General features: G+C 34.3%; 4 protein-coding genes across 5 annotated transcripts in view; 1 reads left to right on the top strand and 3 right to left on the bottom strand.

Annotated features, from left to right (window-relative positions):
• Positions 1-68: 68 nt before the first annotated feature.
• Positions 69-5,508, bottom strand: tmem243b (transmembrane protein 243, mitochondrial b). 2 transcript variants are annotated; one of them, XM_073838420.1, is made up of 6 exons: positions 4,822-5,508; positions 4,243-4,343; positions 2,661-2,836; positions 1,052-1,102; positions 862-966; positions 69-774 (listed from the first exon to the last, which is right to left on the bottom strand). In XM_073838420.1, exons 3-6 carry the CDS (start codon positions 2,736-2,738, stop codon positions 631-633), a joined length of 378 nt encoding a protein of 125 aa, XP_073694521.1. In that variant the 5' UTR covers positions 2,739-2,836; positions 4,243-4,343; positions 4,822-5,508; the 3' UTR covers positions 69-630. The 2 variants fall into 2 exon arrangements, with proteins under 2 accessions (XP_073694521.1, XP_073694520.1); XM_073838419.1 differs by having other exon boundaries at positions 2,661-2,895; positions 4,822-5,507.
• A 687-nt stretch (positions 5,509-6,195) lies between these two features.
• Positions 6,196-8,524, bottom strand: meig1 (meiosis/spermiogenesis associated 1). The gene is made up of 3 exons (XM_073838870.1): positions 8,423-8,524; positions 8,147-8,301; positions 6,196-6,610 (listed from the first exon to the last, which is right to left on the bottom strand). Exons 2-3 carry the CDS (start codon positions 8,294-8,296, stop codon positions 6,482-6,484), a joined length of 279 nt encoding a protein of 92 aa, XP_073694971.1. The 5' UTR covers positions 8,297-8,301; positions 8,423-8,524; the 3' UTR covers positions 6,196-6,481.
• A 1,227-nt stretch (positions 8,525-9,751) lies between these two features.
• dclre1c (DNA cross-link repair 1C, PSO2 homolog (S. cerevisiae)) lies at positions 9,752-17,309 on the top strand. The gene is made up of 14 exons (XM_073838229.1): positions 9,752-10,155; positions 10,247-10,298; positions 11,775-11,859; positions 12,674-12,733; positions 12,810-12,865; positions 12,946-13,047; positions 13,127-13,199; positions 13,286-13,426; positions 14,328-14,429; positions 14,505-14,641; positions 14,934-14,988; positions 15,090-15,178; positions 15,258-15,355; positions 16,277-17,309. The coding sequence occupies exons 1-14, from the start codon at positions 10,047-10,049 to the stop codon at positions 17,116-17,118; spliced, it is 2,001 nt and encodes a 666-aa protein (XP_073694330.1). The 5' UTR covers positions 9,752-10,046; the 3' UTR covers positions 17,119-17,309.
• A 1,540-nt stretch (positions 17,310-18,849) lies between these two features.
• hspa14 (heat shock protein 14) overlaps positions 18,850-25,974 on the bottom strand; it is a 12,350-nt gene continuing 5,225 nt past the window's right edge. Inside the window, exons 11-14 of the mRNA XM_073838207.1 lie at positions 24,830-25,045; positions 24,594-24,743; positions 22,843-22,910; positions 18,850-19,679 (exon numbers count right to left, since the gene is read on the bottom strand). Of these exons, the coding sequence (XP_073694308.1) occupies positions 19,592-19,679; positions 22,843-22,910; positions 24,594-24,743; positions 24,830-25,045 (522 nt within the window). The 3' untranslated portion in view covers positions 18,850-19,591. The remainder of the gene's footprint in view (positions 19,680-22,842; positions 22,911-24,593; positions 24,744-24,829; positions 25,046-25,974) is intronic.

Here is a 25,974-nt window from a genome sequence, read left to right as displayed (position 1 = left end):
TCTAGTGGTCACAAAGACCTGTCGAAATGTGAACCAACAAAGAACAGCACAACGGATGCACAAATGCATATTGTGTATATGTATTTATTCATTACATAAAATCCAAATTACAACAGTTGATAACCAAAATTGCAAGGTTTTCACCATATCAAATAACACAGTGTTCAGTAATTTAGAAAAATGAGCAAAAAGCATAATTTACAATGACTGCTGCATGAATCAAGTGCTTCGTATTCAAGATTGCATTTCTAATAATTTAAATACAAAATAAAGATTTTTCCTGCTTAGGAATGTACCATAGGTGTGTCACATACAGATATAAAAGCATTATGCATTACACTGCCATGGCTTATTTCAAAATCGCCAAGTCTTGGCATATAAGCTGTGTACAGCATTGAGGGTGCAAAACGTGTGCACGGACATCCCAGAGTGCTACTGATGGCTAGCATATTTGCATCTATAATATGTTTAGTCCGCTAACATGGCTCCCAAAGGCAGACTGGCCCTGCCCACACAAATGGGGCTTGTAGGAAAATGAATTCTCCTGATTGAAGAACTCAAGTGGGGTTATGTGGGGTTCCAAAGCACCCACATAATGATGAACATTCCGCTGATCCCGTGGAAACGGTATTATAAGGCATTGCTCTGTTTATCACGGCCCACGTCGTGAAAATACAAGTTGGCACAGATACAAAGCAGAACGATGGAACAGAGCATGTAGTAGATCAAGTTGCGAAACTTGGGCTCCAGATCTCCTTGCCTATACCAGTATATCTGAGACAGAAAGAGATGGATTTTGATTAGGAATTTAACACAATAAAATATAATGCTTTTTAGATTGCACTGCACGTTCTTACTCACCAGAACCAACACTGAACCGCAGACTAACATGATACAGACGGCGAAAAAAATGTTCAATGGCTTGGGAGGCAGTGAAGGGAAGACGAATGAGCTAATGATGGTCACCTGAAAGACGTGATCAAAATTCAGAGTTAATAATGACAATATGACTAACAGACATAATGAGATCTTTATTAGTGGTAAAACTTACCAGAACAAGTAAAGACGCAAGTCCACCGATCACTAGATTGATGATTCTATCCTGAAAGTGATTGACAAAAATATATTAGTTGCACTTTACAGGTACTGTAGTAAATAATAGTTGAAGTCAAAAGTTCACATACATCTTGCGGAATGTGCAAAATGTTACTTATTTTATCAAAATAAGAGGAATCGTACGAAATGCATGTTATTTTTTATTTAGTACTGACCTGAATACGATATTTCACATAAAAAATGGTCACATATAGAGAAAATAATATGTGAATTTATTAAAATGACCCTGTTCAAAAGTGATATCAAAATATGTTATTCAGGTCAGTACTAAATAAAAAATAACACGCATTTTGCTCACGCTCCGTCTTATTTTGGGAAAATAATTAACGCACATTCTGCAAGGTGTATGTAAACTTTTGACTTCAACTGTATGTTTTATATACAAAAAATTATATGTGAATAGTTTAAAATAAAATAAAGTCACATTGTGAGATTTAAAGGAATAGTTCACCCCAAAATGTGAAATCCAAAAATATGAGCCCATTTATGAGTCAATAACTGATATAACATTTAGACCAGTTAAAAAAAAAAAACTCAAAATACTCCTACATATTTGTTTAAAACCATTTTTGCTTGTAAACGGTGCACAAACTGCACATATTTCTCTCCTGATTCAGACTAGATGACTGGAGAATGCAATATTATGGATAGAAACAATGGTTTGAAATTAAAAATATCTTAATGATGGATCCGTTTCGTAGAAACCCAGCTATTTGCTTTACAAAACATTTATTTAACTGGAGTTATGTGAATTATTTTGATGTTTTTATCAGCTGTTCAGACTCTCATTCTCATTCTGATGGCACCCATCCACTGCAGAGGATCCAATTTCTCCAAATCTGCTCTGATGAAGAAACAAACTCATCTACATCTTGGATGGCCTGTGGGTGAGCATATTTTCAGAAATTTTCATTTTTGGGTGAAATATTCCTTTAAAGTCACAATTAATGATTTTTAACAAAGAAATGTATTTCCAAATATTTCTATTTTCAAATGTAACATAAATGTAATAATCTCTCCATATATTGTTCTATATAATTTAAAGGGATAGTTCAGCCAAATATAAATTGTGTCATTAATTACTCACCCTCATGTCAATCCAAACCTGTAAGACCTTTCATTTTCAGAACACAAATTAAGATATTTTTGATGAAATCCAAGAGCTTTTTGACCTTGCATAGACAGCAACGCAACTGACACAGTCAAGGCCCAGAAAGATAATAAGAACATTGTTAGAACAGTCATTATTTTTGTTTTCCTTACTACCTTTTTGGGTTTGAACGTGGTAGTACCGTTGCTGTCTATGCAGGGTCAGAAAGCTCAGATTTGACCAAAAATATCTTAACTTGTGTTGTAAAGATGAAGGAAGGTCTTACGGGTCTGCAACGACATGGTTGTGAGCAATTAATGACAGAAGTTTCATTTGTGACTGAACTATCCCTTCAAGTAAACGATAATGAGTTTTATTTAACTTATTTTTTGTATTACACTTGGATGAAATAAGTCACATAAATAACAGAAAATTAGGATAAAAAATGAGTTACCCTGGCCGACGTTTCCCCAAACAGAGGCCTGTTATCCATCCCGCTGGTGCCATAGGTGCGTGTAGCGAAGTCATCCATGGCCACAGCAGTGTGCACACCCCCTTTTCCTGATATCTTCTACCAGCAGCACCTCCTCTGGAGCGGAGGATGGCAGTGCATGTCCGCTGCTCTCTACACTGGATTCACTCCTCACAGCAAGAGATTCACAAGTAAGACATAGTCACGGCTGGATTACCTAGAGGGTTAAAACAATAACACATTCATTTCATGCCACGTCAAAATGAAGTAAAAACCCCAGAGCCCCAGCACTGGATGATCTGTCATGAACTTTGCTCCTTTTCTCTTAAATTCCAAAGACTTACAATGGTGCTTCAGAGTAAAACAACAAGCCTGGCTTTCTAATAATCAGCCCAAGGGGCTTGAGTTGATTCAGGCAGACTGGATCATGAAACCATATGAACGGCCTTAAAAATGTGTGATCGGTCATGTGAGAGCTTGATCTTGACGTCAGTGCAGAAGAAAACAAGGCTCTGCTTAGTTTGATGTGGCTTGTGGCTCGTACAGAACCCTGTTAGTGCTTATTTAAACATATAGTCACGTATAAACATAATATTCAAACAATATCACCTAATCAAAAATTTTCACCTAAAAATTAAACTTCTGTCATCATTTACTCACACTGCAAATTTTTTTTGTCTTGTTTCCAGCCAAAATATCAAAAAAATTCTTAAATCAAGAAGGATTTTCTGGATGAGTAAAAATTTTTCAGAAAAAAAGTCAGAACGAAGTGCATTTTTGATTGAAACAAGCAAAATAATCTGCCTTTGGGGTAAGAAAAATAATTTTGTTCCAATTAATATTTTGCTTGTTCTAAGCAAGAACTCACTTAATTTTGACTTGTTTTTTTCTGAAAACAAAAAAATTATTTTTACTCATCTAGAAAATCCTTCTTGATTTAAGAATTTTTAGATATTTTTGCTGGAAACAAGACAAAAAATCTAAGCTAGAAAAGCATTTTTTTTGCAGTGCACTACATTACTTCTGTGAGTTATTTTTTCTTCTGAAAGTATAAGTACAGTCATATGGGTCAATTGTTTGAAATTGAGATTTATAGATCATCTGAAAGCTAGTTTTCCATTGATTTATGGTTTGTTAGGATAGGACAACATTTGGCTGAGATACAGCTATTAGAAAATCTGGAATCTGAGGGTGCAAAAAAAATCTAAATACGGAGAAAATCGCCTTTAAATTTGTCTAAATTAAGTTCTTAGCAATGCATATTACTAATCAAAAATTAAGTTTTAATATATTTACAGTAGGAAACATACAAAATATCTTCATGGAACATGATCTTTACTTAACATCCTAATGATTTTTGGCATAAAATCAATTACTTTAACCAATACAATATATTGTTGGGTATTGCTACAAATATACCTGTGCTGCTTATGTGGTCCAGGGTCATAAATAAGTTTGGAACAATATGATGTACATTAATAATAATAATAATAATCTACATTTTGCATAAACTATTCCTTTAAAGGGAAAAAAAATAATTTCTTAAAACTTCCTTAAACATTACCTTGCAATCCGATGCAAATCTTCATGATGATGATGGATAGATGTCTCAATAGTTATCCGAGGACGGAAGACAATGATGATCTCCAGACTACTTTCTCAGCTCTGTAACCAAATAAAGCAAATGCACCATTAGTGTCTAATGTTACTTGCTTTCATTTTCTACTATTGATTATTCTAGTCTAACATTAGTTGCTTCTCAAAAAGGTGGCCTATTTAAAATTGCTGATGAATGAATAAAACAATCGTACATCCCATATCTAAACTCTTTATCACTCCAGTAAATGACTTTTATTACTTTGACTGTCATCAGTGTAGGTGTATAAACTGTTTTTGTTTACATATGCACTTAACGTTACATAGTGATCAATAAATATCATCCTCTAAACTTTTTTTAAGTCTGAAGATGTATGAGAGCTAAGTGCATGATTTGAGTTTAAAAACTGTAAATATGACCACAAACAGATTGTTGTTGTAGATTAATATTAAGCTATGAAAAAGCTAACAAGCTAATGTGAATGAAAACAAACCGTGCGAACAGCACAGAGGCAATTAGAATAACTAATAAACTTATTGAACTTACCTGGATGTAATAAAAACATATATTTATTAATCACACACGGGTGTTTTCCGAACAGAGTATTATCCGCATGACTTCAAAGGAACAGTTACGACGACTGGCTGGATGAAACCGGAAGTGACGTACTCTTAAAGGGCCATACTGTCCGTTATGTGTTCGTTTATTTAGAGAAGAGCACAAACCTCAAATTTGATCACATTTACTTATCTATAAGCACAGCTGAATGATAACAAGAGTTAAATTAAATGTGTTGTTCATGATAGCACATCAAAGTCGAACACATCAAAAATGAATCAATACTCAATAAGGGGGAAGGATGATTAATAATTAACGCATTTCCCTGAATTAATAATGATATTTACAAGCTATTTTGTTTTATACGCTTCCTCAGTGTTTTATAACTTTCTATCAACCCAAAGTATTCAAATTAGTGAAGAAAGCCTGTAGTCTCTGCCTATTTACAAACAATGTACAATCCCAGTCAAAAGTTTTTGAACCGTAATATTTGTATGTTTTTGTAAAGTAGTCTCTTCTGCTCACAAAGCCTGCATTTATTTGATCCAAAGTACAGAAACAAACTGTAAATATTTTTGCTATTTCATATAACTGTTTTCTATTTGAATATACTTTAAAATGTAATTTATTTATTTTATTTCAAGCTGAATTTTTGGCGTCATTACTCCAGTCACATGATCCTTTAGAAATCATTCTAATATTCTGATTTGCTCCTCAAAAAAGTTTTATTATTATTATTATTATTATTATGTTGAACACAGCTCAATAGAATCGAAAGTTTAAAAGAGCAACATTTATCTAAAATAGAAATCTTTTATAAATATTTTTTGTTACATTATAATGTCTTTATCATCACTTTAAAACATCCTTTCTAAATAAAAGTGTTAATTTCTAGATTTTTTTTTTTAGAATTTTAACTTCTAGAACGATGTTGAAAATAAAATTTTGATCACATAAATAAATTACAACAAAACCAGTCTTAAGTAGCACGGGTATATTTGTAGCAATATCCAAAAATACATTGTATGGGTCAAAATTATTGACTTTTCTTTTATGCCAAAAATCATTAGGATATTAAGTAAAGATTATGTTCCGATAAGATAGTAATATGTTAAGTAATGTTTAGATTAGTAATACGCATTGCTAAGAACTTTATTTAAACAACTTTGAAGGAGATTTTCTCAATATTTAGATTTTTTTGCACCCTCAGATTCCAGATTTTTGAATAGTTGTATCTCGACCAAATATTGCCATATCCCAACAAACCATACATCAATGAAAAGCGTATTTATTCAGCTTTCAGATGCTGTATAAATTCCAGTTTAAAAAAATTGGCCCTTGTGACTGGTTTTGTGGTCTAGGGTCACATATAGTCTCTTATTTCCAACTGTGTACTGCATAGCTAAGAAAAAAGTACCAACCTACGTTTGGAAGATTTATTAATGGAATAAAAAAGGTTGGCTGTTTATTCACCTTTAAATATGAGACATCAAATGGTCCATTCACAAAAAAATGTTTTATTCTGAAATTGTTATATGACTTATATTATGAATCCAGTAGGATGACTCTGATCATGCATTTTCTAAAGACAGTTTTACAAAACTAAAAAATAGAAAATGGCATAAGTGCTGGCTGGGTCGAGGAGCTGTCAATACGCATACACCTTCACTTTATGGACCTCTCGATCTTCACACTCCCGTTTTTTGTTGTAGTAGTAGAATGTGTTATCTCGACGCTGAAGCTTTTTCACAAACCCAGTTTCTGGCCAGCGGTCAATCTGAAAGGACAGTACGACAATATTTAACAGGAAACTGAACTGTGTTCAAGTATTTACAAGACAACTGATAAAACAGGAACACTTTCATTATTATTAAAAACAAATGTGCCATAAAGCTTAGTAGATGGGCTTCTAATATACAATTAAACCAAAATTAATTCAGACACCTTCAACAATTCTCACATTATCACAGTTTATTCGCTATAGTTTAGAAAAGGGTAATAAAATAGGACTTAAAACTTAAACTGTGTCAGAACAAATTCATCTTGATAATGTCAAATCAGTTTGATAGAAAAGTATGTAATGGATTACAATCAACCAAAAATTCTGTTAGTATGACAACTATTAATACTTTGTTGATAAATTATGAAGCAATGCTTAATTTTGTTCAGTCTGTGGTGTGAAAAGGTCGCATAAGCAATTAAAGAAAAAACACTTAAGCAAAACATAGTCAGGTCAAAGTGTCTGAATAATGTATGAACTCTGTATGAAGATTTTTTTAAACTTTATTTTGCTATCCTCACTTACATAAATGAACTATAATGTCCTGCACTTACTAGTAAAAAAAATATCAAAAATTATATCTGGTGTCTGAATAATTTTTGGTTTGACTGCATACACTGCCGTTCAAATGTTTGGGATTTAAAGAAGTCTCAAGGCTGCATTTATTTGATTAAAAATGTAATATTGAAAAATGTTATTACAGTTTAAAGTAATGGTTTTCTATTTTAATATACTTTAAAATATAATTTATTTCTGCGATGCAAAGTTGAATTTTCAGCATTATTTCTCCAGTGTTCAGTGTCACACGATTCTTCAGAAATCATTCTAATATACTGATTCATTATCAATGTTGTTTTTTTGGAATCTGCGGTACTTTTTTAGGATTCTTTGATGAATAAAAAGAGCATTTATTCAAAATAGAAATCTTTTTAAGACAATTTAAGTCTTTGCTATCACTTTTTATCAGTTTAACACATCCTCGCTGAATAAAAGCATTAATTTCTTTCAAAAGAAGAAAGAAAGAATAAAACTTGACTGACCACAAACTTGAACATTAGTGTATATTGTTAAAAAATATTTATATTTTAAATAAATGCTGCACTTTTTAACCCTTTACTCATCAAAGAATCCTGAAAAAAAGTATCACAGGTTCCAAAATATATATATATATATTAAGTAGCACAACTTATCAACATTGATAATAAATCAACATATTAAAATGATTTATAAAGAATCAAGTGACACTGAAGACTGCAGTAATGATGCTGAAAATTCAGCTTTGCATCACAGGAATAAATTATAAAAACACTATTTTAAATTGCAATAATATTGGAGATGTTTTTTAGTATTTTTGATCAAATAAATACAGCCTTGATGAGCATACGAGACTCCCAAGTATTCAGTACATATAAAGAGAAAATGTATATTAGAAACTATGTTGCATACCATTACCAATATGTTGTAAAGATTGTTTAAGCACTATAAAATGTATTATATTGCATTAATAAAACAAAAATGATCAAAAGTGGATACCTCGATTTGTTTGATTTGTCTATACTCCAGCTCATCTCTGTATCCAGCTTGCTGAAATCTGTACAGGTTCTCAACCTCTCCTGTCCACTGCTTTGCTCGACTCATGGACTTTGGCTTGGCGTTGTTATCCAGTAAAACCGAACAGGACATGATTTCTGTGAATAATAACAAACACATCTCAGTATCGTCCTTTAGGAATAAACACAGTTTCACTACAAATTACATTTTAGTACAAAATCAAGCCAAATCAACATGTACAGCGTGCGAAAACATTACCAAGTAAAGCTCAGACGACTGTGGATCAACAATCTAGCGCATCATTTGTGTCCTAGCAACAAGAATGGCCAATCGAAAACAATCCCGGAATTCCATAGTTTGGTCGGTCAACACCAGAGCCATAGAGAAACAGAGTTGCGACCACTGATCTATAATAGAGAAGTCTCTAGTCATTATATAGATCAGTGGTTGCGACACGCTTTGATCTCGCCGCCGCGCGGTCACGTGGTTCATGGAGCTCTCAATAGTTCCAAACAGCTCCGCGCTGTCAGTGTTTGAATGGCTTTAAGTAGGGTAGACAGCAGTTTTACTATATTTGCAGCAATTTCGAGTAATTATTAACACATAATGTGCATTGATTGTGTATTGATAACTTCTCTGAATACGCTTTACAATCGCATTTTATTCTGATGAGTGATAAAGAGACATAATTAATATGTTCTCATACTTTTTGGCAGTCAAATGTGACCAAACACCTTAAGTGTAACTTTTATTCAATTAAATAATTGTAATATATAGTACAGTTCTAATTAGTTAATATTTTGAGGAGTTTACTAAATAATATGTTCAATAATGATCCTGGCCATTTAAAAGATAACATTTTCTAATACAGTTAGTGTAATATTTAAGGTTAAATACATTTGAATGTGTATTTGGGCATGATCAAACACTCTCTTTTTTTTGTTTCGATTTAACGATTTAATGTTAAATAAAAAAAAAGTAATTTACTCGAGTTATTTTATGATATTCAAATATACAACATAACTGAATATTAAAAGGCAAGCAAAAATGGCATTTAACATAATAGAAAAGATGAAAATAGTGTTTAAAAAAACAAGGCAACGAATTGCATTCAGCATACATTTTTATCGTGTTTCTTGAATGCAGTCTTTACTGAAACTCATTCAACCTCCTACAGTGAGAGAAAGATTGCAGAAAGACTAAAAATGTAAAAAATAAGACAACTACGGTAGTATCTGGTCATGGTAGCTATTAAGGTGTTTCTCACGTTATCTAACCGCATTTACAGTATAACTGTTTATTTTTTAACGATAAACATTAACTATGACACGCTTCATAAAATACCACAACTGGCCAGTTTTCCAATAGGTCAACTGATGAGTTAAAATGTAAAAAAAAAAATTCAGTAATTTTTTAAATTTACCGGCGACTGGTTATTGGTTGTTCCATGACACGCTTTACTTCCGCATTCCTCAGTTCCTATGGAAGCCTATGGAAGCGTCGTTTCTCTATGGCTCTGGTCAACACAACACGCGGAAGTTTGCCTAGCCCTAGAAGAAACGAACCGAACGGTTCGGGGATATGCATATTATTCATAAAACTCTATTCACATTTTTGTCTCAATATACTCTTTTACAATATAGCTTTTTGGAGTGTTATGAGGATTGTTGTCGAGTCCAGTAGATGTCGCTGTGCGATTCACGCTATCAAATTACAGATGTGTATTTCCGAGTCACGTGATCTCATGCCCAAGCGATGCCAGACGGAGGAAAGACAGATGCAAGGGGTGCTGCGTCTCACCCTGAAAGAGTTTGGGCAGGGATGTCCTGAGGTTTTAGGGTGTTTTTGAGTGTTTTATCGGCTCAAACATAGTGTAGTCAAAATGAGCTCGTTTGCTGGCCGCATGAAGGAGTATCCCAACATCTCCTTGGACCGATTTGACAGGGAGAATTTGCACGCCAGAGCTTATTTCCTCTCTCATTGCCATAAAGGTGCTTATATAATGGACAATGCATTCAATCCTGCTTATGTTTTGTGTGTTTTGCTTTGTTTGATACATCTATTGCTGTTTATGTTGAACAGATCATATGAAGGGGTTGAAAGGACCTTTACTGAAGAGAAAACTGAAGTTCAGGTGAGTGATGCACATATTCTAGCCAATGTGACATATGAAAGATAATTTTCTTATTAAACATTTATTATATGTTTATAAACGTTTAACTAACTATAAGCTTAATGTAAACCGTTGGCTTTGTCTGCAGTTTAAAATTTCATGTATTTCTTGTAAGCTATAAATGCATACAATTTGATTCAGCAGTGTTGCTAAATTGCTAAATAAAAACATTAATTTCTTTCAAAAAAGAAAGAATAAAACTTGACTGACCACAAACGTTTAAACATTTGTGTATATTGTTAGAAAATATTTATATTTTAAATAAATGCTGCAGTTTTTAACTTTTTATTCGTCAAAGAATCCTGAAAAAAAGTATCACATGTTTCAAAAAACAGTACAACTGTTATCAACATTGATAAATCAGCATATTAGAATGATTTCTGAAGAATCAAGTGACACTGAAGACTGGAGTAATGATGCTGAAAATTCAGCTTTGTGCATCACAGAAATAAATTGTATTTTAAAGCACATTAAAATAGAAAACTCTTCTTGATCACAAACTTTTAAATCCAAATATTCAGTATATATGAAGAGAAAATGTATGTTAGAAAAGATAGTTGCACAAATTCCAACCTTTGTGACATATGAAACATAATTTTCTTATTAAACATTTATTATGTTTATAAACGTTTAAATGTAACTATAAGCTTTATGTAAACAGATGGCTTTGTCTCTAGTTTCAAATTTCACGTATTCTTTTTTGTAAGCTATAAATGCATACACTTTGATGCAGCAGTGTTGCTTTTTTAAAGAGATAGTTCAACCAAAAATGAAAATTCTGACATTAATTGCTCAAACTCATGTTGTTCCAAACCCGTAAGACCTTTATTTATCTTCAGACACAAATTAAGATATTTTTTGATGAAATCCGAGAGCTTTCTGACCCTGCATAAACAGCAACACAACTGACATGTTCAAGGCGCAGAAAGCTAGTAAGGACATTGTTAAAAAAGTCCATGTGACATCAGTGGTTCAACCGTAATGTTATGAAGCTATGAGAATACTTTTTGTGTGCAAGGAAAAAATAGTGACTTTGTTTAACAATTACTGTCATAAATGTGCATCAGGTCTCACACGGAAGAGAAGAAATTGTTAAATAAAGTGGTTATTTATGTTTTCTTTGCACACAAAAAGTATTCTCGTAGCTTCATGAAATTAAGGTTGAACCACTGATGTCACATGGACTATTTTAACAAAGTCTTTACTATCTTTTTGGGTTTTAAACGTATATACAGGTTCAGAAAGCTTTTGGATTTCATCAAAGATATCTTAATTTGAATTCTGAAAGATGAAAGGAGGTATTGCGGGTTTTGGGACAACATGAGGGTAAGTAACAGATTTTACCTTTTTGGGTGACCTATCTCTTTCAAATGTATGTTTATGTACAAAAATGCAAGTTTGATATAACACTGAAACATACTTTTTTGTCTCCATTAGTTTAACAGTCAAGCTGTACTGCTCATTTGTCACAAAGGAGCTCCTTCTTAGTAACCCAAGATATGCATTCTGGGAGGATCATATTGTACGTATGCAGTTTTCATATATTCATAAATAATTTTGTTAACTGTTACACAGCCTAATATGTGGCCCTGAACTACAAAACCAGTCATAAGGGTCAATTTTCTGAAATTGAGATGTATACATCATCTAAAAGCTAATTAAATAAACTTTCAATTGATGTATGGTTTGTTAGGATAGGACAATATTTGGCCGAGATACATCTATTTGAAAATCTGGAATCTGAGGGTGCAAAAAAAATCAAAATACTGAGAAAATCACCTTTAAATTGGTCCAAATTAGGTTCTTTACAATGCATATTACTAATCAAAAATTACGTTTTGATATATTTATAGTAGGAATTTTACAAAAAATCTTCATGGAACATGATCTTTACTTAATTCCCTAATCATTTTTGGCATAAAAAGAAAAATCAATAATTTTGACCCATGCAATGTATTTTTGGCTATTGCTACAAATATACCCCAGCGACTTAAGACTGGTTTTGTGGTCCAGGGTCACATATTTGGCTGAGATACAACTATTTAAAAATCTGGAACCAGAGGGTGCAAAAAAATCAAAATATTGAGAAAATCACTTCTAAGCAACGCATATTACTAATTAAAAATTAAGTTTTGATATATTTACAGCAGGAAATTTACCAAATGTCTTCATAGAACATGATCTTTACTTAATATCCTAATGTTTTTTGGCATAAAAGAAAAATCGATAATTTTGACCCATACAATGTATTGTTGGATATTGCTACAAATATACCCCAGCGACTTAAGACTGGTTTTGTGGTCCAGGGTCACATATAAGAACCTTTGAATTTCTAGGCCCCACTGGAACTGGACAGTCCAACTCACATATCTCTGATAGATGAAATCACTGGAGAGGTTGGTGTTTAGCTGCTAGTTTATTCTTTCGAGTGTTTTTGGGTTGATCTGACAGTGTACTTGTTTTTCTCTTCAGTCAGAGGATGTTGTTGTTACTCTGCTTCCAGCGGGACACTGTCCAGGATCAGTCATGTAAGCAACATAATGCAAAATAAGAGCAAGAACATGCATTAAGAACGTCCTTTTTAATTTAATGTTGACTTTAAACACAGGTTTCTGTTTGAGGGTGCTCAGGGTACAGTGCTGTACACAGGGGACTTCAGACTGGCTGTCGGAGACGCTGCTAGAATGGAGTACTTGCACTCTGGAGACAGGTATTTAGATATTAGATAATTAAACAAGTACAGCACATTTTGTATATATAATAATAGCATTCATATATTTGTGCTGAAGGGTGAAGGACATTCAGAGTGTGTATATCGACAGCACATTTTTTGATCCCAAGTACCATCAGATCCCTAGCAGGGTAAGCATTTACTGTACACTCACCTGCATTATATTAGACTTGATATCACCTGGTTTGTTCATAACAGTGCTTTTCTGCTGTTCCAGGAGGCTTGTTTGGCAGGGATAAGGCAGCTGGTCCAGGACTGGATCTGTCAGAGTCCATACCATGTTGTTTGGTTAAACTGTAAAGCAGCGTATGGTTATGAGTACCTCTTTACCAATCTGGGACAAGAGTTTAGCTCACAGGTCAGAGGTTGTTGTTTTCTTCATTGTTTTAAAACATTAAAGGATTACTTCAATTTCAGAATGAAAATTTCCTGACTCACCCCAATGTCATCCAAGATGTTCATGTCTTTCTTTCTTCAGTTGCAAAGAAACTAAGTTTTTTGAGGAAAACATTCCAGGATTTTTCTCCATATAGTGGACTTCAATGGGGATCAATGGGTTGAAGGTCCATATTGCAGTTCCAATGGGCTCTACACGATCCCAGCCGAGGAATAAGGGTCTTATGTAGCGAAACAATCTGTCATTTTCTTAAAAAATAAAATAAAAATAAAAATACTTTTTAACCACAAATGCTTGTCTTGCACTAGTTCTGCAATGCATAATCATGTTGAAAAACTTTTTCATCACTGTATTTCGGTTCAAAAAGGTAGGGCAGGGTGAAAAACATCTTGTTTTCTCCTCCAACTTCAAAATTGCCCAACATTGTTGTTTCTCCTTTTTTTGTAAAGGGAGATTCGCTTTCGTTGCACATTTGCTTTGTAAACACTGGGTTGCTACTTCCACCTACGTCATGTATGCGTGATTATGTAATGCGTGAGGTCAAGCTACTGTAAGACGAGCATTTGTGGTTAAAAAGTATATAAAAGTTGAGGTTTTTTTTTAAATGACCAAACACTTTGCTAGATAAGATCTATATTCCTCAGCTGGGATCATGTGGAGCTGCATTGAAACTGCAATTTGACCTTCAACCATTGATTCCTATTGAAGTCAACAATATGGAGAAAAATCTCCTGAAATGTTTTCCTAAAAAACCCTAATTTCTTTGCAACTGAAGAAAGAAAGACAAGAACATCTTGGATGACATGGGGGTGAGTAAATTATGGAAGTGAACTAATGCTTTAACACTATTTCTCTATTTTAGATACACGTGAACAGCTTGGATATGTTCAAAAAAATGCCTGAAATTCTGTGTCATATGACCACCAACCGTACAACTCAGATCCATGCTTGTAGACACCCCAAGGTATGTTCAACATTTGTGTAATCACACCATCATACATGTCCAAGATGAAGATCACAAGGGTGTTTTTTTTCACAGGATGAGGAGTTCTTCAGGGCAAACAGGTTACCCTGTGGCTCCACGGCTCCGAATGGCGTTCCTCTAAACATCATAAGCATCAAACCCTCAACCATATGGTTTGGAGAACGGACCAGAAAGACCTCTGTTGTTGTCAAGTGAGTCACAATTCACTTCCAAAAAAGTTGGATGATTTTCTAGTTGGAGGAGACAATGAGACTAATCACGTGTGACATTTCCAACGTGATTATGCATCACAGAGCTAGTGCAAGACAAGCATTTGTGGTTAAAAAATATATAAAATGACTAGATAAGACTCTTATTTCTCGTCTGGGATCATGTAGAGTACTTTGAAGCTGCATTGAAACTACAATTTGGACCTTCAACCCGTTGATCCCCATTGGAGTCCACTATTTATTTTAGTTATTAATTCAGTGTCTTTCTTTTTAGGATGGGAAGTAGTTCCTACAGAGCATGCTTTTCTTTTCATTCCTCTTATTTGGAGGTGAGACAAATCCCACCGAGAAGGATGTTCTTCATATGTGACACACCATATACAATGTTTATATATATATTTATATTATAATATCATCATCCTGTGACTAGGTTAAGGACTTCCTCTCCTACATCTGTCCTGTGAACATCTATCCTAATGTCATTCCGTTGGGCAAAACACTAGAGGACGTCACAGAGCTGTAAGGACAAACCTTTTGTTTTTTTTTGTTTTTTGTACCATGTTGTCATAAAACTTTAGATACTTACTTTCAAATTCAGGTTGAAGCCGTTGTGTAGAAATCAGTCTGGAAGGGAGGAGATTGTTTACAAACCACTTGGAGCCCTCAAAAGAACCAGAAAGAGGTGCATGTCAGAAGGTACGAGTCATTTTAATTATTATAGGAAAAGCTCACTTCCAGAACAAAAATTTACAGATAATTTACTCACCCCCTTGTCATCCAAGATGTTCATGTCTTTCTTTTTTCAGTCGAAAACATTTCAGGATTTCTCTCCATATAGTGGACTTCTATAGTGCCCCAGAGTTTGAACTTTTAAAATGCCGTTAAAATGCAGCTTTAAAGGGCTCCAAATGATCCCAGTCGAGGAAGAAGGGTCTCATCTAGCAAAACGATCGGTTATTTTCTAAAACTAATTGACAATTTATATACTTTTTAACCTCACAGCTCTGTGTGAACTGTGTATTCCAGTTCAAGACGGTTAGGGGATGTTGAAAAACTCCCAACTCATTTTCTCCTTCAACTTCAAAATCATCCTACATCGCTGCGGAAGTACCAACCCAGTGTTTACAAAGTGAACGTGCAAAGGTCATCAAATGCCCTTTACACAAAAAGGTAAAACAGCAATGGAAGATGACTTTGAAGTTGAGCTTTGGAGTTTTTCGACATACCCTAACTGTCTTGAACTGGAATACACAGAGTTCAGGCAGAGCATTGGAGGCTAAAAAGTATATAAATTGTATTTATTTAAAATTTTTTTTTTTTTTTTTAGAAAATAACCAATTGTTTTATAAGATAAGACCTTTCTTCCTCGGCTGGGATCATTTAGAGCCCTTTGAAGCTGCATTTAAGCTGCATTTTGCCAGTTCAAACTTGGGGGCACCATAGAAGTCCACTATATGGAGAGAAATCCGGAAATGTTTTCCTCAAAAAGCAATTTCTTTATGGTTGAAGAGAGAAAGACATGAACATCTTGGATGACAAGGGGGCGAGTAAATTATCTGTAAATCTTCATTCTGGAAGGAAATTCTCCTTTATAAACTTGTATATCTTTCTGCTAAGGCTCAGACAGTGATGACAACCTGTTTGAGGAGGTTTCCACAGCTCCAAGGCGGCGTAAAGTGACAGTGACTGAACTGACCAAGATTGCCGTTAGTGAACAAGCTGACAGCCCTAAAAAGGACACTCATTGTACGGACCAAACGTTTTCCCTCACAGAGTGCTGTCCTGCCACACACTCGTCCAATTACATGGACTGCACTGAATCAAATGACGACGACGATGATGATGATGATGAAGATGATACCAAACAACCTTCTATACCTCACCCATCTGGTGTTGCTCCACCTTTTCCACCTCCAGAAATGCCTCAATCGGGCCCTTCCGAATCCAAAACCACTCAGCCTTGTTGGCAAAAGTTCTTCAAGGTGGAACCAGTGTTGACGGATGAGAGCGAACTGGATAACAGTCAAAACAGCCACAATACTCAAACACTCTCTACCGAAAACACAACGTCCCAGTCACCCGAGCTCTTTCAGGATGAAGATGAGGATGACAACAGCTCCATTCACTTGACTTCCTCACAGTCCACTCATATTTCGGATGCAGGGACAGAGAGCCTCAGTCAAATGGACACTGTTATTGTCCAAGTGGATGAAAGTAAGGCTGTTACTAGTGAGCAGAGTAACCGAGGGACCAATGGCGATGTGGTGTCAGATGCGATTGACAGCCGCAACGTTGAACCCAAGAAGGAAGAAGCTGTGGAGAACAAATCAGATTCACAGATATCGTCGGATTTTGAGCTTCCACCAACACCAGGGTCCAAAGTCCCACAGCCGGAAGACCTGAAGGAACTGTACAGGAAGTTGGCAGCAGGGGAAGAAGTGGTCAGACAGATTTTTTGATTTCGTGTTTGTTCACTTGAGTATTAATTTTTGGTTTGATGTGCAACAGCTTACCTCATGGAGTTTTGTATCTTTATAAATGCTCAATACTTTCAGTTAATAAATTAAACGTTCTCAAGCAAATACATGTTTTAAATGTTTTTTTTAAGCAGATGAGCATCCTGAGTCCTGACTATTTGTTTGCTTTTATTTTTTTTAAGTTTAAAGTAAAACTATTAGAAGCTGTTTTTGTTGATTTGAAATTAAGCTGAAATAAAATAAAATGTAAATATTACATGAAAAACTTCAGAAACTTAAACTTGATTTATTTCAACAGTGAGTCGAGTTGTAGTTCAAGTTGAGCAACTAAAATTACCAAAAAAAATTAAGCTAAATGGCAATATATAAAAAAAATTAAAATAAAAAAAATGACAAAAACAAATTTTTTTTTTGCTAAAAATTAAAAAATAAATAAGAATTGAAAATATGAAAAAAAATACTATAATACTGTATAAATACTAAAATAATCATTTAGATGCTTTTATTTTAAGGTAAAACAATTAAAAGCTTATTTTGTTGAAATAAAGCTGAATAAAATTTTTTGATGAAAAACAAACTTGATTTCAATTGCTGAGTTGTTCAAGTTGAACTAAAATTACAATAAAAAGTAAAAATGGAAATATACAAAAAAGCACAGTTACTAAAAATAATGTGTAAAATATACAAATAAAGGCTAATTCAAAATATTATTAAATACTATAATAATGTTTCAGATGGTGTTATTTTAAAGTAAAACTATTAAAAACTATTTGTTAATTGAAAAAGCTGAACAAAATGTAAATATTAGATCAAAAACTTCATTTATTAATAATTTTTGTTTGAGTTGAACAATTTACAAAAAAAATAAAATAAAGCTAAATGGAAATATATATATATATATATATATATATATTAAAAAAAAAACTAAAAATGGTAAAAGCATAAAATTACTAAAACGTACAATAAAAGATATAATATAAAAATGAAAGCTTATTCAAAATATTAAATTAATACTATAATACTGAATAAATAATACTAATGTTTTTGCTGGCGTAATTTTAAAGAAAAACTATTCAAAGCTGTTTTTGTGAATTAAAATAAAACTGGATTTATTTGATTTGCTAAGAATTCAATTGACAATTTTGATTCAAGTTGAAGAACTTAAATTACAACAAAAAAAAAACAAGTAAAACAGCTAAATGGACATAAAAAACAAAACAAAAACTAAAATAAAATGTGAAATATAAAAAATAAAAGCCAATTCAAAATATTAACACATACTATAAAACTGTATAAATAATACCAACATTTTTAGATGCTGTTATTTAAAAGTAAACTAATAAAAGCTGTTTTTGTTAATTGAAATAAAGCTGAAAAAATATATATTTTAAACTTCAAAACTTAAACTTGATTTATTTTAATGGCTAAGATTTATTACAATTGCTAATTTTGATTCACATTAAAGAAAATTACAAAAAATATAAAAGCTATATATATATATTAATAAATACTATAATATAATGTTGAATGTTTTATTTATATTGCAATGCTACTTTTGCACAGTGTTGGAATATACCTTGATAAAACGACAAGTTTGACAAAAACGTGAATAGTTTTTAAAATTTGGAATCACAAAATTGCAAAAACTCCAAACTGACATGCCTCTAGCAAGTATCTGTACTCAAAATGAACTCAAGGGTTTGTGTTCTGTGATCTTTATTGTGTACTAGTTACAGACAAAAATGGATAACGGCTTTAAAAAAAAAAAAAAAGTGATCATTTTGCACCTGTTCAACGTGACTGCACCAGATTAGTATCTTTTCAGTCACCTGCACCTGCTTCTCTTCAGTCTCTACAACATATAAAACTCCCTCTTCAGTCTGACAAGGTTGTTCATGCTTTAAATAGTGTCAGTGAATGTCAAAGCCTTCCTTAATTCATCCAATTATTTTGCTTGTCACATATTGTGTGAATCCTATTGATGTGAAACAGGTACAAGGCGGCACATGGTCATAACAACTACAGTTGGTCTATACAAACAGCCTTAAAAAATAGTACAAGATGACTTTTAGTAAGAAAACAAATGCAAAAGGTAGTACACAATTAAAACTGGATATTAATTTAACAGAATAGTTCACTCAAAAAAGAAAACAGTTTTTTACTCACCCTCAAATTTCAAACCCATGTTTCCCCCCAAGCTTCAAACAAGACAAAGAACTACTTGGTTCCTCTTTTTTTGTAACTGTATAATTCTTTCAAAGACAGGTTTGAAACACAAAGGCAAGTAAACAACTTTTCTTCTCTGGGTGAGCTATTCTTTTAACCGAACAAGAACTTGAACCTGTTTGCTTCAGTTAAGATGTGGAGCAATCTAGAGCACTGGAAAACTTCAAACAGCATGAGATGCAGGTGTTTAGGTTACTGTATGGAATTACGTTGACAGCGTGATTCAAGGTTAAGATGCTGCAGCTGCTGTTTCTATAGTAATGTCCTCAGATCTGCCGCTGCTTTGCTCTGTGCACGTTACGTGCAGCGAACCATCCCTGAAAAGAAAACACACATCAGAAAAGGTTCGAATAAGGATATATGATATATATACCCAGTTAAATTTGACTGGCTGATACTGTATATAGCACTGTGTAATGACACAAGCAACAAAATAACAGGAAACAGCAATCTGCAAAATGTTAATTAATTTACCAAAATAAGTGGGATCATACAAAATGCATGTTATTTTAATATACAGTACTGACCTGAATAAGATATTTCACTTGAAAGACGTTTACATATAGTCCACAAGAGAAAATAATAGTTGAATTGATAAAATTACCTTGTTTAAAAGTTTACATACACTTGATTCTTAATACTGTGATAGTTGTTCATGAGTCCCATGTTTGTCAGTTAAAGTCCTTCAGGTCCCACCGATTTTTTGGTTTTTCAGTATTTTTGTGTATTTGAACCCTTTCCAACAATGACTGTATGATTTTTGAGATCCATCTTTCCACATTAAGGACAACTGAGGGACTCATATGCAACTATTACAGAAGGTTCAAACGCTCACTGATGCTCCAGAAGGACAAATTATGAATTAAGAGCTGGGGGTCAAAACTTTTGGAATGTGAAGATTAGAGTAAATTTAACTTATTGTGTCTTCTGGGCAGTGTTGTTTTTGACAACCATCTTAGATTTAGTCTTAGTCTTAGTCTTTTGGACTAAAATGCTTCTTAGTTTTAGTCAAATTTTAGTCACTTCTAAATAGGGATGGGAATCGAAAACCGGTTCTTGTTGAGAACCGGTTCCCAGTGTTTCAATTCCTTTGAATCGTTTGCAAAATTTGCAAACGATTCCCTTAACGATTCCAGTGGGGACGAATGACGTCATCACGCGCATTGCGTACCTTATGCACGTTGCGTAGCTTACGCTCAGTCAATAGTAAGCATGGCGCCTAAGCGGAACAAACGCTCAAAAGTCTGGTTGACGAATATAGGGCAACTTGCAATACTTGCAGCGTAGATATTTCCTCAAAGGGAGGAAATACCACTAACATGCTAAAACATTTGCACACACAGCATGCAATAACAATAAAAGAATGTTGCGTTTTCGATCGGCTCCGGACTAACAGTTCTCAACCCAGCAGCGGCAGCAACAGCAACAACGTTAGCATGTCCTCGGCTAATAAAACTACAGGTAACTAATTAACTAACAAACACTGCCATCATATTAGCTGTGTAAAACTTGCTGTTAGTAACGGTTAACGTTAAATGAACGCCTTCTCATGCATTACATTTAGATGACCATCACGAGAGATGCTAATCAACAATTTGTTGTCCCTTTTCTTCCAAATGAGAATCGATAAGGGAATCGATAAAGAATCGAATCGTTAAGCAGAATCGAAAATGGAATTGGAATCGTAAAAATCTTATCAATTCCCATCCCTACTTCTAAATGTGATAGTTTTAGTCCAATTTTAGTCGACGAAAAGTCAAAAAGATTTTAGTCTAGTTTTAGTCGACGAAAAGTCAAAAAGGTTTTAGTCTAGTTTTAGTCGACGAAAAGTCAAAAAGGTTTTAGTCTAGTTTTAGTCGACGAAAAGTCATAAAAGGTTTTAGTCTAGTTTTAGTCAAAAAAAGGGAAAAAAAGTAGTCTTTTAACAAATTAATGTAGGTCAGTAAGTATTTTGCTGTTGGGTAGTGTCACTTATAAGTTCTGAAAATAGCAGATCTATAGTTCAACACAATGTGAGCTTCCGGATCGACTATTTTCACCAATAATTACAATAATGAAGGAATGTTTTAGAACATAAAAGACAAACAAGGATGGAATGCTAAAACGGCTTGCCATACTAGTATAGCAAAGAGTATTTAATGCTAAAATGGCTTGCCATAGCGTCAGATACTTTTTAAGTTTTAATTGGCATGCACAATAAGCGGAAATGTCATGCATTTTAAACGTCTGACGGACCACCCACTAACATTTTCGTCTATTCTCGTCTCGTCAACGAAAACTCACACACGTCTCCTCATGTTTTAGTCATCAACGAGCCATTTTTATCTCATCGTCTCGTTATCGTCATGAAAAAAAGTGGCGTCAACGAAATGATTTCGTCATCGTCGACGAAAACAACACTGCTTCTGGGGAACATATAAGTATGTAGCTTCTGAAGAGCAGTACTAAATAAAAAAAAAAAATTATATTTAGGCAAAAATAAGAAAAAAAAAAAGTACACATCTTCATTTGGTTAAAAAGTTTTCAACCCCCGGCTCTTAATGCATCTTTTTTTTCCTTCTGTAGCATCAGTGAGCATTTGAACCTTTGGTAATAGTTGCATACGAGTCCCGCAGTTGTCCTCAGTGTGAAAAGATGGATCTCAAAATCATACAGTCATTGGAAAGGGTTCAAATACACAAAAGTTCTGAAAAAACAAAGAATTTGTCGGAGCTAAATGACTTTTCTGTAGAAAAGCAGGCAGTTGAACTGTTCAGGACTAAAAAAAGCAGTGGATCATTCAGGTAACAACACAGTATTGAAAATCAAGTCATTTTTATAAATTCAACTATTATTTTCTCTTGTGGATTAAATGTAAGCGTCTTTTATGTGAAATATCTTATTCAGGTCAGTACTAGATAAAAAAAAAAAACATGCATTTTTTTTTAATGATCCCTCTTATTTCAAATAATTAACATTTTGCAGATTCTGCAAGGCGCATGTAAACTTTTGACTTCAACTGTTATGATGTTTTACATGCACTATTGTGCAAAAGTTTGTGGTCTGTAAAATTTTTGTAATGTGTTTGAAAGACATCTCTGCATTTATCTGATTAAAAATACAATTAAAACAGCAACACTGTGAAATATTATTAGCATTTAAAATAATTGTTTTCCACATGAATATATTTTCAAATGTAATTTATTTTAGTGATGCAAAGCTGAATTTTCAACATCATTACTCCAGTCTTCAGTGTCACACGATCCTTCAGAAATCTTTCTACTATGCCGATTTGCAGTTCAAAAAACTTTTCTTATAATCATCAGTATTTTTGTGGAAACCATAATACATTTTCAGAATTATTTAATGAATAAAAAGCTCAAAACAGCATTTATTAGAAATAGAAATAGAGTTCTTCTGTAACATTAAAAATGTTTCACTGTCAGTTTTGATCAATTCAATGCATCCTTCATGAATAGAAGTATTAATTTATTTCAGTACCTCTTCATTGTCAGCACTGTGACAATGTCATGCAGCTCTTCTTTAGGTTCCAAGTCTCTAAGTACAATCTAGAAAAAACATACAGTTAATAAAGGAGAAATCAGCCAGAATATTCAATTATCCACCTTATTCTCCAATGCATTAGTAAGCAGTGGTCGAGGCTTAAAGGATAACTGTTGCCAAAATGCAACCTGGGCTGTTTTTTTTTTTACTGTAAACGAGACAAACTTATATCGAAAAGCATAATTACGACAAACAAGCCGTTTTTGAGATTGACTGTGATTTCGTTTTGTGGTCAATGGCCGGTGAATGGGAGTACTAGGGGCATACATTTGAGCGCATCAAAATCGATATTTTTACAACACTAAGAAGGCTCGACACACCATGAAACTTTGCTCGAAGTATCGCCTGGGTCTCTACACATGAACTCGAGCATTGAGAACATTGTTTGTGTACACAGAGTTTACTAAAAAGAAAGTTTTTGAACAACTCACTTTCACTGTTTGAGTTTCTGCTCGCGGCCGTCTTGCCAGTCAAGAAGTGTCGATCTCCGAATGCGAGGATGGATAGCTCCTAAAGCATATTTCCATATAAATGCATGGCTAATTCGATGTTTTGTCGCAAGTGAAAAACAATATTAACCTTCTAGTTGTAAAAAGAGCCTCATATAAGCCTAATATTTCGTCGTATGGAGTCCATTCATTCGCATTCGGAGATCGACACTTCTTGACTGGCAAGACGGCTGCGAGCGGAAACTCAAACAGTGAAAGTGAGTTGTTCAAAACCTTTCTTTTTAGTAAACTCTGTGTACACAAACAATGTTCTCAATGCTCGAGTTCATGTGTAGAGACCCAGGCGATACTTTGAGCAAAGTTTCATGGTGTGTCGAGCCTTCTTAGTGTTGTAAAAATATAGATTTTGATGCGCTCAAATGTATGCCCCTAGTACTCCCATTCACCGGCCACTGACCACAAAACGAAATCACGGTCAATCTCAAAAACGGCTCGTTTGTCGTAATTATGCTTTTAGATACAAGTTTGTCTCGTTTACAGTAAAAAAAAAACAGCCCAGGTTGCATTTTGGCAACAGTTATCCTTTAAGGTTTGTTATCTGCTATAACTGTTTGCATTACAAACCAGTGTGTTCATAATTAAGATAATACATTAAAGTAATATGTGACCCTGGACCACAAAAACAGTCTTAAGTAGAACAGGTATATTTGTAGCAATAGCCAAAAATACATTGTATGGGTCAAAATTATCGATTTTTCTTTTATGCCAAAAATCATTAGCATATTAAGTAAAGATCATGTTCCATGAAGATAGTTTGTAAATTTTCTACCATACATATATAAAAACTTGATTTTTGATTAGTAATTGATTAGTTTTCTCAATAATTAGATTTGTTTGCACCCTCAGATTCCAGGTTTTCAAACAGTTGCATCTCAGACAAACATTGTCCTATTTTAACACACAACATATCAATGGGAAGCTTATTTACTCAGCTTTCAGATGACGTAATAATATCAATTTCGACATATTTACACTTATGACTGGTTTTGTGGTCCAGGGTCACATATAGTAAAATACACTCATTTGCAATATCAAGCAGCAAAACAATCTGTTTTGTACAGCTAAAAATAGCTAGATGCAGATGAGACCGGAAACCAGCCCCTTAAAATGTACAAATGGCTGCACCCACTCTTATGAGAAATATAAGGTGGATAGGTTTGCCTATAAAAGGGTGCCAACCTGTGCAATTGGTCGCTGTGCCTGGTAGAGCTCCAGACTCACTGAGGACAGACTGCCAGGACCCTGCAGCGTGTGCTGGCGGCGGGCAGGGAGAGGTGTGCCAGATGGAAACAAAACCGTGAAAACCTCCGCTCCGGAGTCATCCACTTCCTGAAAGAGCAAGACACAATCTACTGATCAATCGTGTGCTAAAATGGCATAAAATTAAGGACTATTGATGGTTTGTAGCTTCCCACCTTCACTGTAATGTCAGTGGCACTGCAATCCACAGTGATGGAATCTTCTCCAAGTGCCAGGCTGTCTTTTCCAACTAGGATGCCTGCTTGCATGGCAGCGCCAACCGGAATCACCTCATCCGTTGGGATGGAGTTCAGCAGTTCTACGTCTTGGAACAAATCCCTGATCATCTGTTGCAACTTCGGGATACGAGCTGATCCTCCACATAGAACCACCTTAGACGAGAAAGGCCTAGTTTAATTTCTATTTAAAGGAACACTCCACTTTTTTTGGAAATAGGCTCATTCTCCAACTCCCCTCTGAGTTAATAAGTTGAGTTTTACCGTTTTGAAATCCATTCAGCCATTCTCCTGTTCTGGCGATATCACTTTTAGCATAGCTTAGCATAGATCATTGAATCCTATTAGACCAATAGCATCGTGTTCAAAAATGACCAACGAGTTTCCATATTTGTCCTATTTAAAACTTGATTCTTCTGTAGTTATATTGTGTACTAATACCAGCGGAAAATGTAAAGCTGTGACTTTCTAGGCCGATAAGATTAGGAACTACACTTCCATTCCGGCGTAATAGTCAAGGAAAATTGCTGCTGTAATATGGATGCAGCAGGCGGAGTAATATTACGGAGCGCCTGAAATTAGTTCCCAGCAAGTTAACGTTCAATGTGACTGCCGTGGTATTACTGCGCCTGCTTCGGCCATGTTACGGCAGCAAACTTCCTTGACTATTACGCCGGAATGGGAGTGTAGTTCCTAATCTTATCAGCCTAGAAAATCGCAGCTTTACATTTTCCGCTGGTATTAGTACACGATATAACTTCAGAAGAGTCAAGTTTTAAATAGGACAAATATTGAAACTCGTTGGTCATTTTTGAACGTGATGCTATTGGTCTAATAGGATTCAATGATCTATGCTAAGCTATGCTAAAAGTGATATCGCCAGAACAGGAGAATGGCTGAATGGATTTCAAAACGGTAAAACTCAACTTATTAACTCGGGGGGAGTTGGAGAATGAGCCTATTTCCAAAAAACGTGGAGTGTTCCTTTAAGGTTTTGGGATGATAATTAGATGTACAGTATAACACTGAAATGATCTACTTAAATGGGGAGCTTTGAATTCAATCTATCCAGCTTTTTCTTCAAC

Source organism: Garra rufa, chromosome 4 (genome assembly GCF_049309525.1).
Source record: "Garra rufa chromosome 4, GarRuf1.0, whole genome shotgun sequence".
Taxonomy (NCBI): Eukaryota; Metazoa; Chordata; class Actinopteri; order Cypriniformes; family Cyprinidae; genus Garra; species Garra rufa.
Note: the sequence above shows the minus strand (reverse complement) of the source record. Positions and strands in the feature narration are given on the sequence as shown.

Bases quoted from the DNA above. Each gene is read 5' to 3' on its own strand.
- tmem243b (XM_073838420.1), bottom strand. From the start codon at position 2,738: ATGGATGACTTCGCTACACGCACCTATGGCACCAGCGGGATGGATAAC. The intron at 1,103-2,660 runs GTAACTCATTTT...AATCACTTTCAG, and splicing joins TTGGGGAAACGTCGGCCAGG to GATAGAATCATCAATCTAGT. The intron at 775-861 runs GTGAGTAAGAAC...TTTCTGTCTCAG, and splicing joins GCGGTTCAGTGTTGGTTCTG to ATATACTGGTATAGGCAAGG.
- dclre1c (XM_073838229.1), top strand. From the start codon at position 10,047: ATGAGCTCGTTTGCTGGCCGCATGAAGGAGTATCCCAACATCTCCTTG. The intron at 14,430-14,504 runs GTATGTTCAACA...TTTTTTTCACAG, and splicing joins ATGCTTGTAGACACCCCAAG to GATGAGGAGTTCTTCAGGGC. The intron at 15,356-16,276 runs GTACGAGTCATT...CTTTCTGCTAAG, and splicing joins AAAGAGGTGCATGTCAGAAG to GCTCAGACAGTGATGACAAC.
- meig1 (XM_073838870.1), bottom strand. From the start codon at position 8,296: ATGTCCTGTTCGGTTTTACTGGATAACAACGCCAAGCCAAAGTCCATG. The intron at 6,611-8,146 runs GTATCCACTTTT...CTGTCCTTTCAG, and splicing joins GACAAATCAAACAAATCGAG to ATTGACCGCTGGCCAGAAAC.